This window comes from Acinonyx jubatus, chromosome A2 (assembly GCF_027475565.1).
Source record: "Acinonyx jubatus isolate Ajub_Pintada_27869175 chromosome A2, VMU_Ajub_asm_v1.0, whole genome shotgun sequence".
Lineage (NCBI taxonomy): Eukaryota > Metazoa > Chordata > Mammalia > Carnivora > Felidae > Acinonyx > Acinonyx jubatus.
In genome coordinates, this window is record NC_069383.1 from 88720623 (window position 1) to 88734230 (window position 13608).

Genomic DNA, 13608 nt, shown 5'->3' on the forward strand with positions numbered 1-13608 from the left:
ATGTATCCTCAGGCCTTGTTATCGAATTGGCACATAGTATTATAGTAGGTGCTAATTAAATGTTAAATTGAGTGCAGACAGGTGGATGGATGTTCTACGCAAAGGTACCAGAGGAAGACACAGTGGGTAAGCTGGGATAATGGGATGGTACTGGATGATTTAGGGGGTTTGGAGCCAGTTTGTAGAGGGTCTCCTTTGTTGGGCTAGGGGCCTAACTCTTAATCCAGTAGGCAATGAGGAACCTTTGAGAATTTTTGAGAGGACTGTGACTTAGAATCACAAAATACTCAGGCTTGAAAATGGGACTCAGAGAAGTGAAGTGACTTGTTCAGGTCACACAGAAAGTTTGTGGCCAAGCCCGGGCTTGAATTGGCTTTTTTTTTTTTTTTTTTTTTTTTGCCCCTGGCTCAGTGCTGGCTCCTCTATACTGCTCCCAGAGAAGTCTGCCTGAACGGAGGTGGAGCCCTCCCAGCCTCCAAGAAAAGTCTTCACAGCCTTCCTGAAACACACCCCTGGCGACAGAGGGCAGGGGGACAACGGCCTGGCTGGCTGGAGGTGAGAAAGGAGGACGAGGCTGCAGTGAGCCTCCTTCTGGCCCATCCCTTGTCCGCCTTCAGATCTGTCTGCTCGAAGGTGGGCACATCACCCGTTAGCTTTCTGCTCTTCACACAAGGCAAGCGTTCTGGTTTTTTGAGCCCTTTTTGTTTTGTTTTCTCCGTAAGAAGGATTTCCCTCCTTGAGACACTTTTGGTTGCTCTTCTTCGGGCCCTGGCTAATTTTTTTCAGACTCTTTCAGAACCACCTTCTGCCCTATAGCAGGTCTTAATGAGCACGTGTGGAGTTGGCTTCCACGGAGTGTGGACACTGATCTAACCCGGGGTCTCCCCGAAGGCTGGCCTCCCGCGAGAATGCTTGGTGCCGTGTCTCACCCTGCCGGGACCACGTGTATCATCGGACATCTGTGGTGTTCATGCTAGGATCTTCTGTAACTCGTGATTCTCCTTCTGGCTTATTCCTCACGAGCCCCTTGTCCAGCTCTCCTCGCCCGGTTTCTCGGTACCTCCGTTCTGGACACTGAAGCAGTGACTTTATCCTTGTCCTTTTTCAACTTCATTTCTCTAGTGTTTCAGAGAGATTGGACATCTCGACCTTTATTGCCAGTTATAAGGGCTCCGTCCTTTGGCGCACACAACAATGACATGATCGTCACATATGTATCGAATGCGTGCTCTGCTCCAGACATTGCGCTTGCTGCTTTGTAGTGCTCTTAACCCTCACACGATGCCACAGGATGGAGCTATTATCAGCTCCGTTTTATAGATGTGGAAAATTGAGACACACCAGATCAAGCAACTTGCCCAGAGCCACCCAGCTGAGATCTATAGGCAGGTGGGGATCCCACAGCTTGTGCTTCTGTTGAGACACCTGGTGCTGCCTCTGCAAACAAGCTTGGAGGCGCTCTGCGAGGTCACTGATAAAATAGAGACTCACACTCTGTGCGAGCAGGTCCAGGGGCCACCAACCGTCACTCTCCGGCTGGATCTTCCCTAACCTGCTCTGTCCCTAACAATTCTAGAGAACACAGCTTGCCCACAAGGCCCACCTGTTTGACAGGTAACTCCCCTCCTTGACACCTGTGTCTAAAGCTTTCTAGTCTATCGCAAGAGGCTCTTTTCATTGATCTGGCATAATGAGCTCTGTACAAAGTCATCATAATTTCCAGAGAGCAGTGACAAATTAAATTGATGGATGATGTCAGTCCACAGCTTTACTAGGGATGAACTTAAGTGTAATTAACGATCATTAATTAACAGAACACTTTTTCCCTTTAAATATATAAATTAGGCAGGCTCCACACTCATCCCGTCTGCCTTCACGACGCCTGACCGAGAAGGCTACAGGCTCTGTCATAAGCCCGTCCTAGGTGTTCCAAGTAGAGGCTGTCAGCATTTGAAGACATTTGCCTTTTGCTTCCTATCCTCCTTTCCAGTTTGGTTCCTGAACTGTCCAGCCCATGGGTAACCTTTTCTGACTCTTGGGTAAAGACTGAGATTAAAACAAAAAAAATGAACCAAAAGATTCTGATGCTTCACGGGCCCCCTGCAGCTAGCTCTCCCCCACCCCATCAAAGGGGTGCCATTCTCTTTGGATTTCCTCTTTTCCTCCAGTGGTCAGCTCCCAATGACCTCTGTGCCTCTGTGAGCAGCTACTCCCTGAGCCGAGGCCTGGCTGTTTGAGGCAGAGAGGCTCACCGGGGGCCCGCCTCCCAGGGCTGAGGGGCTGGCCCGTGGCCTCACACCCCCTAAGCAAACTGTTTGAGCTTTTGATGATTTACCTCAATGCTTCTCTTCACTGGGGCAGAAAATTGAGAGATGACCGCATAACTGAGGAATATTTCCCTGTTACCCTTTCCTGAGACCCAACTTGGCTCAGCTCTCAGGGATAGCAAAGTGTCCCCTGTCAGGCATATGTAGTGCTTTCAGGTCCTGGGTTCCCTCTTGGAGTTTGGGTTTCTCACCCCATCATTCCACTTCTCTGTCCCATTCCCCCCTCATTCCCCAAATTCCCAGACTCGATGCCCAGGAACAAAGCCAGAGAGTAAACATGGTTTCCTGTGGTGACAGGGACAAGGGGAGGGGTGGGGGACAGGCAGCTGCCGGCTGCCAGTGCCCGACACTCACCATGCTTTGTCCCTTGATCCCTTCGCAGAAAAGACCGTGTGCTGTTTGCTGCTGGAGGTAAGTAGATTGTCTTTGGGCGTTTTGAATGGCTTTGAGATGCTGTTGGCAGAGTTCTGGCCGCTGAGACAGGCTTTTGTTTTCACCTGTCCTAATGATGTCCTGGAATTGGAGGGTGGAGATGCTGGAGAGGGAGAAGGTCTACACATTGAACCGTGTCTTCTCTCTACAGAGGAAGAAAGAATAGAACTCAGCACAGGCAAAGAGAAAAATGCTTATCTGGCCGGGTCGGCACCCCCGAAGCCCCAGTCCTGACTCCGATTTGTCTTGACATTCGCTCCTCTTTCCCCAACAAGCAGCAATGTCATTCTGAATGTCTGTATCAAATGACACGTGAAACTAATATACCAAGGTTCTCGCAGGAGGCATTTACCAGGCTATCCTTCTGCGAAACCACTTCTATAGGATGAGCAGAGGGGACACCAGCTGTCATCAGAACACAGTGGGATAACCACACAGCCAATCCCCAGTCAGCTACTCAGAGGCCACAAGGTCCCTCAGGGCAGTGAGTAGGGCAGGACTCCCAAGAGAACAAACAGGAAATTCTTGAACCTGAACCCCTCCCACCGCACCCCCGCCCCTCTCTGCAGAAGCAGAAAGGTCTGAAGGACCAGCAGGGCTGAATAAAAGGGTCTTTGTGTGCCAGAAAGTGGCTTGGCATCTGTCCATGGGACACTGTGGCCTCTCCAGGGCTCACCAAGGTCCAGGGCCACCGCTGTTGGGCCAGGACCTGAGGGAGGGCATCAGTGCCTGAGGGAGAAGTCACAGATGTGCGCCTGGGTTTAGGTGGACGGGCACAGCCTCTTGAGGTTCCACAGAAAATCCCAGAGCTCCAGATGAACATCCTCACTTGTTCTCACTTGCTCAGCCCCTGAGATCTCAACTCAATGGGCAGGATGAGGACACTGACCAAGAAAACAGGTGCATGGGGTAAAGTTCTTAACTGTTACAGGTCTACAGATTTGATCCAAGCTAAGGACCCCCTCTCAAGAAAAATGCATAATTATAGGAAAGAATCGTGGACCCCCAAAAGACGAAGGCTCTGAAATCCTAAGTCCCCTCTCGCTTTCTGGTGCCTACGGCAGGGCCCCACATTATCATTAGTGCTTCATTCATGTGTTGAATAAATAAATGAAATTATAACAGATTTCCTGATGGTGGTGCCTGGCTGGCTAGGTTGGTAGAACATGTGACTCTTGATCTCAGGGTTGTAAGTTTGAGCCCCAGAGTGGGTGGAGAGATTACTTAAAAATAAAATCTTAAAAAAAAAAAAATGTCCTGATGGGAAGAACAAGAGATCACAAATCTGGACATCTGTGTTGAACGTGATAATGAACAAGGTAGAAGGCAAAGATGGCAGTCCACAGTGTCCTTCCATCTCCAAGCTGGGGATCAGCCTTTTCTCATTACTGAGACCTTTCTGGCAGTTATTCCAGGCACCTTGACCTGGGAGAAGAAAGCAAGACCAACCTGACCATCAGGAATGGGACTCTGGGGTTCCTCTGTGTTCCCTCATACCAATGCGCTGCCAGGTTGTCTCAAAGCAGATTGACTCTAGTCCTCTGATGAAGTGGGAATTGGGGGGAAAGTGGACTTTTGAGCATCATCTGGTTGTTTGGTTCTTTGGCCTCACCAGTGCCCGTAGGTTGCCTACACTGAATAACTTTACTGGGTAAGTTTTCTTCATTGAATCAGAGCTGACCTTGCATGCATGTTCAGTCCCTAGCACCATCCTGCAAGTCTTGAAAACCAAGAGCTGATCCCAGGGCATCTTCTGTGGTGTAGTGGGAGAACCCTGGGCTGCGAGCCAGAGATCTAGGCTCCGACTGCAACCACACCACATTATTAAACTTATGATCTGGACTTCACCACTTACACATTCTCAGTTTCCATGTCTTTATCTGTAAATGAAGTGGGTCCCTAGGTGGCCACTAAGGTCTCTTTCTTCTCCATTACCATAAATACAAGACATACTTACAGCAGCGCCTTCTCTTCTCATCCCTCATGATTCCTGAATATCATGGCAATAATTACAGCTGAAGTATTGAAATATTTTACTCAGGCAGGATCTTCCTTGGAGGAATTCATCCTTTGTGAAGTTGTACTGGCCTTTACGACTCCTGTGAGACAGGCAGGAAGCTGCTAGATGTCTCCACCCTCCTCACGGGTGACTGGCCAAAGAAGACCCAGAGGGGCGAAGTGACTCGCCAAGGTCAGGGCCAATGGCTACGCAAGGAATGGGCCTCCGTGCTGTGTGCAGGGGCCTAGCCAGTTCTCAGGAAGGCAGGAAATGGGGTGTACCGTGACCAAGATTTGAAGCCAGGAAACTAGGAAGTGCGGGCGGGACTTAGCATCACGGAAGGTTAGGACTGGATCGAAAGTCACCTGGTCCGATCTCCTTGCTGATGGGGGAGGTCAGAGAGGTTATCAGTCGGGAGCCTGCAGGGCAGAGCTAGTTGGGGGCAACATAACTCTGTCTGTCCTTGGGAAGTGTCCTGCTTAGCAATTTTTTTTTTTTGGCAGGGGTTTCCAAAATTAAAATATGACTTTGATTTTTACCACTACTGTTTGGGAACTTTCTTCATTTACTCACTTGCTTATCACTTGCTCAAGCTGACCAAGTGGGTAGGGGGAAAGGATGTGCAGAAACAAATATTCCTCAGCTCTGGTGGAAGAAAAGCTTTGAAAATGAGAAATTTTGTTTTGCCGAACTAAGAGTTAAAAATAATACTAGTAAGTGGAGAGAGACAAATACCATATGATTTCACTCATATGTGGAGTTTAGGAAACAAAACAGACAAGCAAAGAAAAAAAGAGACAACCCAAAAAACAGACGCTTAACTACGGAAAACAAACTAATGGTTACCAGAGGTTGGGGGCGGGGTGCGGGGAGTGGGTGAAAGAGGTGATGGGGATTAAGGAGTGCACCTGTCGTGATGAGAACTGAGCGCTGTATAGAATTGTTGAATCACTATACATACACCTGAAACTAATATAACACTGTATGTTAACTATACTGGAATTATAATTTTAAAATACCACCACTATTACTTACTACTACTAATGCATGTAAACAAAGACCAATCACAAGGAAGGGTGCCATTATGGACAAAATGAATGAGCCAGACCAGTGATTCTAAAGTCGTCCTCTCTGTTTAGTGACCCAGTCAGCACATTCTACTGCTAAATTCACAGAAAAAAGGAAATCAACGGATATGCTTTTATCTTGGTTTTATATTTTAGTTCCATAAAATTTTCTCAGATGACCAATTGGAGAACAAATTGTATATGAGAGAATGTTCATCAAAACTTGAAAATAGCCTTTCACCCTTAATTTTTTTTTCATGTGTGATTTTGTATTGTAATAAACAGATTAAAGCAGTATTTCCCACTTGACCCATTCCTTATTGTTCATACCAAAGTAAATCCATCACTATTTCAAGGTATTCCACAAAGAGACCCGTACTTCTGTCCCCTGAGCTTCGAGAACAAGCTTGCCAGCCGCTGGTGCAGGCGAGAAAGGCTGTGTACGAATTTCAAGTGGGGAACTAGGGTCACCGTGATCAGAGCTTCCCCTAGGAGGTGAGTTTCACACTTCACTTGCCGAAGCTTTTGAAAATGGTAGAGCTGGTGTCCTGGGTAGCGCAGAGTGAGCGGATGTTTCAGAAAGACCCAATTCCCATTCAATCTGTGTTTCTCTAGTCTGTGAATACCCGCCTGTGGATAACTTACATGGTTTTGTCTTTTGGTGGAGAGGCGGTGGGCTGGTGATAGGAATGGTGTCTTGGCTTCTTGTAAAAATATATTTCTGTGCGGGTGCGATGTCCCGGGTAAAGTGTTCCAGATTTATATCACAATCATTCTGATACAAGTCCTCACCTGCCCTGGGAGTACTTATTTTTTTCTGTTTTGGTCAAGGGAGGGCCTAAGGTACATCCTTATAATTTTTCTAATTCCATTTGCCCTGCCCAGTAAGAGTTTATAGAACATTGTATTTTTTATTCACTATTAAAATATTTTATAGACTTTTTTTTTTTAATTAGAGAGGTTGAGAGAGAGAGTGAGTGAGAGAGAGAGAGAGAGAGCGCACATGAGCAGGGGAGAGTGACAGAGGGGGAAAGAGAAAAGATCTCAAGCAGGCTCCATTCACGCTTAGCCCCAATGCAGGGCTTGATGCCATGATCCTGGGATCATGACCTGAGCCAAAAACAAGAGTCAGATACTCAACCGACTGAGCCACCCAGGTGCCCTTAAAATATTTTATAGACTTGAAAAAAATTTTTTAGAGAAAAAGAGGCTTTTTCTCTAATTTTTCTCATTCTTTGTTAATGTACATAGATGTATTAGCAAAACTGTAATTAATTGATATTTTGGAGTATTCTGTTTTTAACAAACATTATTCTGTTTATACATTACTAATTCCCATATACTGGTCATTTTAAATGGTGAAGTAATATTCAATCATTGCTCTATATTATTTAGCCCCTCTCTTATTATCTACTTACCATCTGGCTTTGTTTTTTTTTTTAAACAATTTATTTAAAAAGTGTTTTAGGATTATTTCTTTGAGGTATAGTTCCCAAAGTGAAAGACTGCAATAGCTGATAGCTCTTGCAACACATTCTTTCCAGACAGAAAGACCAAACCAATCTGTTGTGCTAATGCTAATATGAGGACCACTTACCTGCTAAAGTGGAAACAGAAAATCACTGTGAGAACACACCTGTAGAATTAAATGCCCACTACACCAAGAACAGCCTCGGTGACTGATCTTGAATCAGCAACCTCTGGTCTCACCCCTCTGTCCTCTGGCCAACACTACTAATAATTTACTAAGAACTTCCAATATACCAGGTACTCTCCTAAACTCTTGATTTATCTTACAGCATTTAATTCTTACAGTACCCTAAGAGAGATATTATTATTTCGATTCTACAGATGAAAAAAACAGCTTCAGAGACGCAAGTGTTGCCCAAGGTTACAGAACTAGAAAACATCAGAGCCTGTGATCTGATCTCTACCACCCTGAAATCTTGGAAGATGTGGCAGTGGATGGGGAGAGCCTCAGGACACCCCCTGCCCTCCCACCCACTGTGCATGGGAATTTCAGCGGGGCATCCCTGCTCCCCTAGGGAAAGGAAAAGAGACACCTGTCAGCAGTCAGCAACCCCACTCCACAACCTGAGACCTCAGCCTCAGGGTGTTGGGGACCCCAGGCCCAAAGAAATGAAAAACCAAACCCTTTTACTTTTTTTGCCTATCTACCAAAAGAAGTCCAGACCATGGCCTCGGCAGCTGGCCACCTGCTTCACCATACATGCCTTAAGCATCCAGGTGGGACTCCAGGGCACACGGCTGTGTGGAGGGCTCGTAGACACTGCCTCCCAGCATTCTGGAAATCTCTGGTAGGTGTGGGAAGCCTGAAGTCTCCACAATCCTCTCCCCTTCCTTCCTGCGGGCCAAATCCACCGGGTTCTCAGGCAGTTCTGTTTCAGAAAAAATTTGGACCTCCCCCACCTCGTGCTTGTTCACGGAGGTATTTTCATACTCACAACATCAATATCCTGCGTTGAAAACGTCAGCCCAGATGCCTCAGGAATGGCTGAGCCAGTCACCAACACCCGGTGCAGCTCCCTGTACCAGCCTTAGAAAGAACTTGTCGGGAATTTTCCAATACGGTTTTTAGGGGACCAATCCCCTCCCAACAGACTTTGAGCACCACCGTCACCTGTGGCCCGCCACGGTTGTGTAAACTCACTCGGGCTTAGGCTAGCACCTGACCTCCTCATTTGACAGTATACACTCTCTTTCAGCCCCCACCTCTGAGGGCAGGAACTTGGCCAATCATTAGCTGGGCTCTATTTTATCAATGGATTCTATCTGCATTCGCAGCCGCAGTCAGGATGCCTTCCATAAAGGACAACTCTGAATTCCAAGGGACCTTCTTCCAAAAGCAAACGAGCTGGCAGGTGAGGCTCACGGCATAGCCCTAGGCATGGGGGAAACCACATAGGAACTGTGCTAGTTGTATCCTGTGGCCACTCAGGGAGGGAGCTAGTCCCCAGTTCACAGCTGTGGACACTGAGGCAGACTGCCTTTGAGAAGCTCTGAAGTCACAAGGCTATTAAGTGGAAGTGTGGGGGCTAGAATCTGAGCTTGTGGTCTCATTTGCCACAATTGTACTGAAACACTAAATATAGTGCTATGGTGGTTAGAGGAGGCATATTGAATCAGCCTTCCTCAGCAGGGGAGGAAATGAAGACACAGCAAAGTCAAGTGACTGGCAGGCAGAGCCGTGCCAAGCAGTTCCTATGCCAGGAGTGCTGTGAGCTCCTCTGGAGTGCCTCCTCCTTCTCAGGCCAGAGTACCTATCTCTTTAAAAGACTTCAGGGTCTGAGTGGCTGGGGAAGTGCTCCTTAAGGCATGGGTGCCTGCCTCCAATTAGCTTATACGAGGTCTTTACCCTCTTCACTTCCTACGCACAGCCAGGCAACAGGCACTGTCCAGAGCACTTTGATAAATGCCACTGTGGGTCGGTGGCTCATGCCAGCTCGGTGTTCAAATCGCTCCAGGCTCTGTGTTGGTTTCTCAGTCATCTGGTCACCCTGTGCCCATTCATTCAGGAGGAAAAGAGCATTCTTGAGTGCCTGTGTGTCAGGCACCTTGCAAGCTCCTTTTACCCTTTCCAGCTCACGTAACCTACCCCACAACCCTGCAAAGTGGATGCTGTTCACCTCCTTGTTATAGACGGGGGAAATTAAAGCTTAGCGAGATTATGAAACAAGACCAAGGCCATGCAGACCTCAGCATTTGGAAGGAGAGCCCAGGTCTGGCTGGCCCAAGTGAATGCTCTTCCCATCACGCCACCCTGCTCGGATATCCTCCTCCCTCTACACCTTCAGGCAATGCAGGTTCTGCCACGATTCTTCCCCAATTTCAGAGCTGGCCTGAGACACAACCCTGAACACAACCCTGAGACACAACCTGGCCTGAGACACAACCCTGAGACACAATCTGAATTTAGATAACTTGAGATTCTCTTCATCTTCCCGTCTACAAGTATTCCCCCCTCACCTATTCTTTTGTTGGTTATTTATATTAAGGTGCAAAATTCTGGCATCATCCACTGCTAGGCATGATGTGGGGAGTCCCAGGGACTTTCCAGGGCCGTGAAATATTTCCATCAGCCCTCAGGGATGAGCCCCCAGTCCTTACTCGGCACCGAATCTAGCTCAAAGAAAATGTAGTCTGGAAAGTACACCTCAAGAAAATAACCCCCTACCCCCCAAAAGTTCAAAGATATTCTCAGTGATGCTGTTTACAATAATAAAAAATATCACAATTGACCTGAATGATCTAAAATAAAACAACTGAAAATGACAGGAATGATGGTTATCTCTACCTAAGGAAAGGTGTGCATGAGATAGTATGCCCAAATCCACAAGGAAATTATAAATATAACAAATAATATGTAAACATGGATCATTATAAAAACAAAAATGGAATATATATGTGTGTGTGTATACATATATATATACACACACATATATATATATATATGAATACGTGATGTAGATAGATGAGAAAAAAAAGGGAAGGATGTGGGTGGACTGCTTAATAGGCTCTGTTTTGTTAGAGCTCTTTAAATCCGTATAAGAAAAAGATAAAACAATTAAACAATAACAACTACGGCAACACTAATCCATCCTTAACCAGAGAGGGCAAAGGAGAGAACACAGGTGCAGATACAAAGGTAGGAAGGAGTAAAATGTGTTCAAGTCAACTTCATTCATTCATTCACTCATTCATTCACTCATTCATTCATTCATTCATTCATTCATTCATTCATTCATTCATTCATTCATATTTAAAGTATTTCCTTGACACATAACTGTGTGCCAGGCCCTGGGATATGATGGTGGAGATAAGACACTGTCACTGCCACAGGGTTCTCTCGGGGTGGGAACACACTCTCCAAATCTTGGGCTGGCCACCACTTGGGCACCCTGGGTGGTGGAGGAAGGCTCCCCCTCAGAGGCTGGCTTCTGGCTGAAGGGCCTGAGGTGAGTGAATTGCACTCCAGCTTCACGGGACTCTGACTACAGCCAGAGACCCGATTCTCTTAATAATATCAGGCCTTTTAGGGAGCCTGGGTGGCTCAGTCGGTTGAGTGTCCGACTTTTGATTTTGGCTCAGGTCATGATCCCAGGCTCATGGGATCGAGCCCTGTGTTGGGCTCCATGCTGAGTGTGCTTGAGATTGTCTCTGTCTCTGTCTTTCTTCCTCCACCTCCTCCCCTGCTGGTGTGCGTACTCTCTCTAAAATAAAAAAAATAATAATATCAGGCCTTTGATTGTCCTAGCTGTTTCCATGTGCCCAGAGCCAAGGTGATAGCGGAGGGGGTGAGAAGGAACCACCCGCATGGTATTAACTTCTCCATCAGAGTGACTGCCTCCTGTAACTGCCCAACATACCCACCGCACAAGCCACGTGAGTTCAAACACAAGAGCCACCAAAGCTTGGGTGGAAACTGGGGGCTTCCAGCTTTAGGATATACTTGTTGGACTCTACCTTAAGATGGCACAGCTGACATCCTCCCCACCCTTGGGGGCACCAAAGGGACAGGTGTGACAGGCAGCTGGAAGTTGGGTGAAGCAGGAGGCAGAGGCTGGTGTGGATTTGGGGAGAGGATTCACAAGCAGGGATTCCCAGTGTCTCAAACACCTGAACAGCCGGACCGAATCTTCCCAATACTGTCTTGCGGCAACATCAGGAACCTTTCCCCGGATGCCTTGGGCTAAGCATATAAAAAAATCCTTGTCCACACCGCAAGCCAGGGAGGGAGGATCCTCATGCACAAGGTAGAAAAAGTGTCCGGGCCGTACCTATATCTCAGAGACCACTTGGTGCCGCAGAGTGCTCTTCTGTCTTGGGACAGCAGGGCCAAGGCCCCCAAATCTGTACTTTTTAAAAGGTCCTGAGGGGATTCAATGCTCTGGGCCAGCTTTGGGAGTCACAGGAAGTGCGGACCCAACACCGCTGTCTTTGGAATCAGAGAGATCTGGGCTCAAATCCCAGCTCTGTCACTCATTAGCTCTGTGACTAGGCAGATAAAATGACCCCCTGAGCCCCAGTGTCCTTACCTGTAAACAGGGGGGGACAGCAATGCCCACATTATAGGATTATAAGTGGGCAGGTGCTCCCACAGCACACTGAAGCGCCCTATCTGAGCAACATCACATGTCATTACTGGTTTACCGGCCTGGGCGTCTGTCATTGGACGTACCTCGAGGGCAGGTGTCTTATTCACTCTTATCCCTGGCAGTTGGCCCTGGGTCTCGCCCTAACTGTGTTCAGTGTTGAAACGAGTGCTGTGAGGATTGGTGGTAACACACAGGAGGCAGTTACCACAGAGCCAACTCGCTTATTAGAAGATCCCCCCAACACATGAAAATGTAGATTTTTTACAAATGCAAGTAGTGGTTTTACTAAGCGGGTAGTTCTCTGCCTTCTCCCGGCCCCTGAATTAAAACCATTCCATTTACAAGAATCCTACGGGAGCGCACTGTTCAAAAAACAGAGGCTGAGCAAGGAGAGGCCACGGCTGCTCGGTTTCTATCTGTCCCGACTTCTCATTTCCACAGTGCAGGCCACAGCCTCCCACAACAGAAGGTGCAAAGTCTCCACTCCCTGCTAAGCTCTCAGCGTCACTCAGAACCACTCACCCCACAGGCTGTCGGGGTCCCGCAGCAGCCACTAATAACGGAACCGTTTCTGTTCTCCTTGGAGTGACAGTTGGCAGTGCAAACAGGAAGTTGTCTTGAAACAGGGTGTGGCTGTGCCCTGCCAATATGTGAGTACAGAGACACATTTTCCCCCCGCTCTCTCCCCAGCCCCCTTCTGTTTCCCTCTGCCCCCTTCTTTGGGAGCAGAAGGTCTGAATTATTTCGGTGAACACAAAGCCTTTCACACGATTTAAGATCGACCATCACCCCTGTACAAACAAAAATCTAGGGGAGAGAGGAGTCTAACATATAGGAAAGGGTCTGTTTTCCTACCGTCAGTCACTCACTCGGGGCACTGAGTTGGGAATTGTGGGCGTGAGCGTGTGTGAGCTTCCCCCTCGATTTCTCCATGGGCATACAGGAAACAAAACTAGAGCTGGAAACCAGGCCAGGTACCCTGCCAATCATCTGAGTGAGTGAGCCAGCCAGTCTGCCCGGGCGGGGTGGGGGGTGGGGGGTGGGGGGTGGGGGGAGGGTGGGGGGGGAGGGGGGCGGTGCTGGCCACCGACCTTCGCCCAGGGCCCACTGCGTGCATACACGGGACCGAGGAGCATCCGCAAGTAGGAAACAAGGAAAATCACAGGTCGCGAGTGTCAAGCAGTTTTAAAAGTTTGAGTGCAAGAGACCTGAAATATTTCTCAACACAAATTACAGCCTAACAATGACAAAAATAATTGCTGAGTAGATATATGCACGAAGTGTCATCGGGGCTGCACATAAATGCAGAGAATGGGGGCGGGGGGTGACGGGTGGGTGAGGTTCCCAGCGCCAGGAGAGGTGTGTGCTACAAAATTTTCCACTGCGCTCCTACCCGGGCCCCGAGGCTTGTGTCTGCAGAAGGGCTGTCCAAAATAGACTGGTCCCCAACCCAGCCTCCTACTCCTGACCTCCTTCTGAGGCAGCTCCTCTCCCCACTGCACGCCTCGGCCCTGCCTCGGCTCCGGTGCCAGCCCACAGCCCCACAGTGCTGTCTACGCTACACCTCGGATTTGCTAAGTGGACGGTGGGTTGACAGCACGCTCTGCCTGCCAGGCTCTCTCTTCCGTGACCTGGGCCCAGCCCCACGCCATCCTGTGTGGCCAACG

At 48.2% G+C, this 13608-nt stretch overlaps 1 protein-coding gene across 9 annotated transcripts in view; it reads right to left on the bottom strand.

Moving 5' to 3' along the window:
- Positions 1-13608, bottom strand: part of ATXN7L1 (ataxin 7 like 1) — a 245975-nt gene that overhangs the window by 53398 nt on the left and 178969 nt on the right. For 7 of the 9 annotated variants that reach the window (XM_027071688.2, XM_015076173.3, XM_015076172.3 and 4 more), the window contains one exon: positions 2682-2904. In XM_027071688.2, the coding sequence (XP_026927489.1) occupies positions 2682-2904 (223 nt within the window). Of the gene's footprint in view, positions 1-2681; positions 2905-8290; positions 9679-12463; positions 12965-13608 lie in introns of those variants that run through there. The other 2 variants (XM_027071689.2, XM_027071690.2) reach the window with 2 other exon arrangements.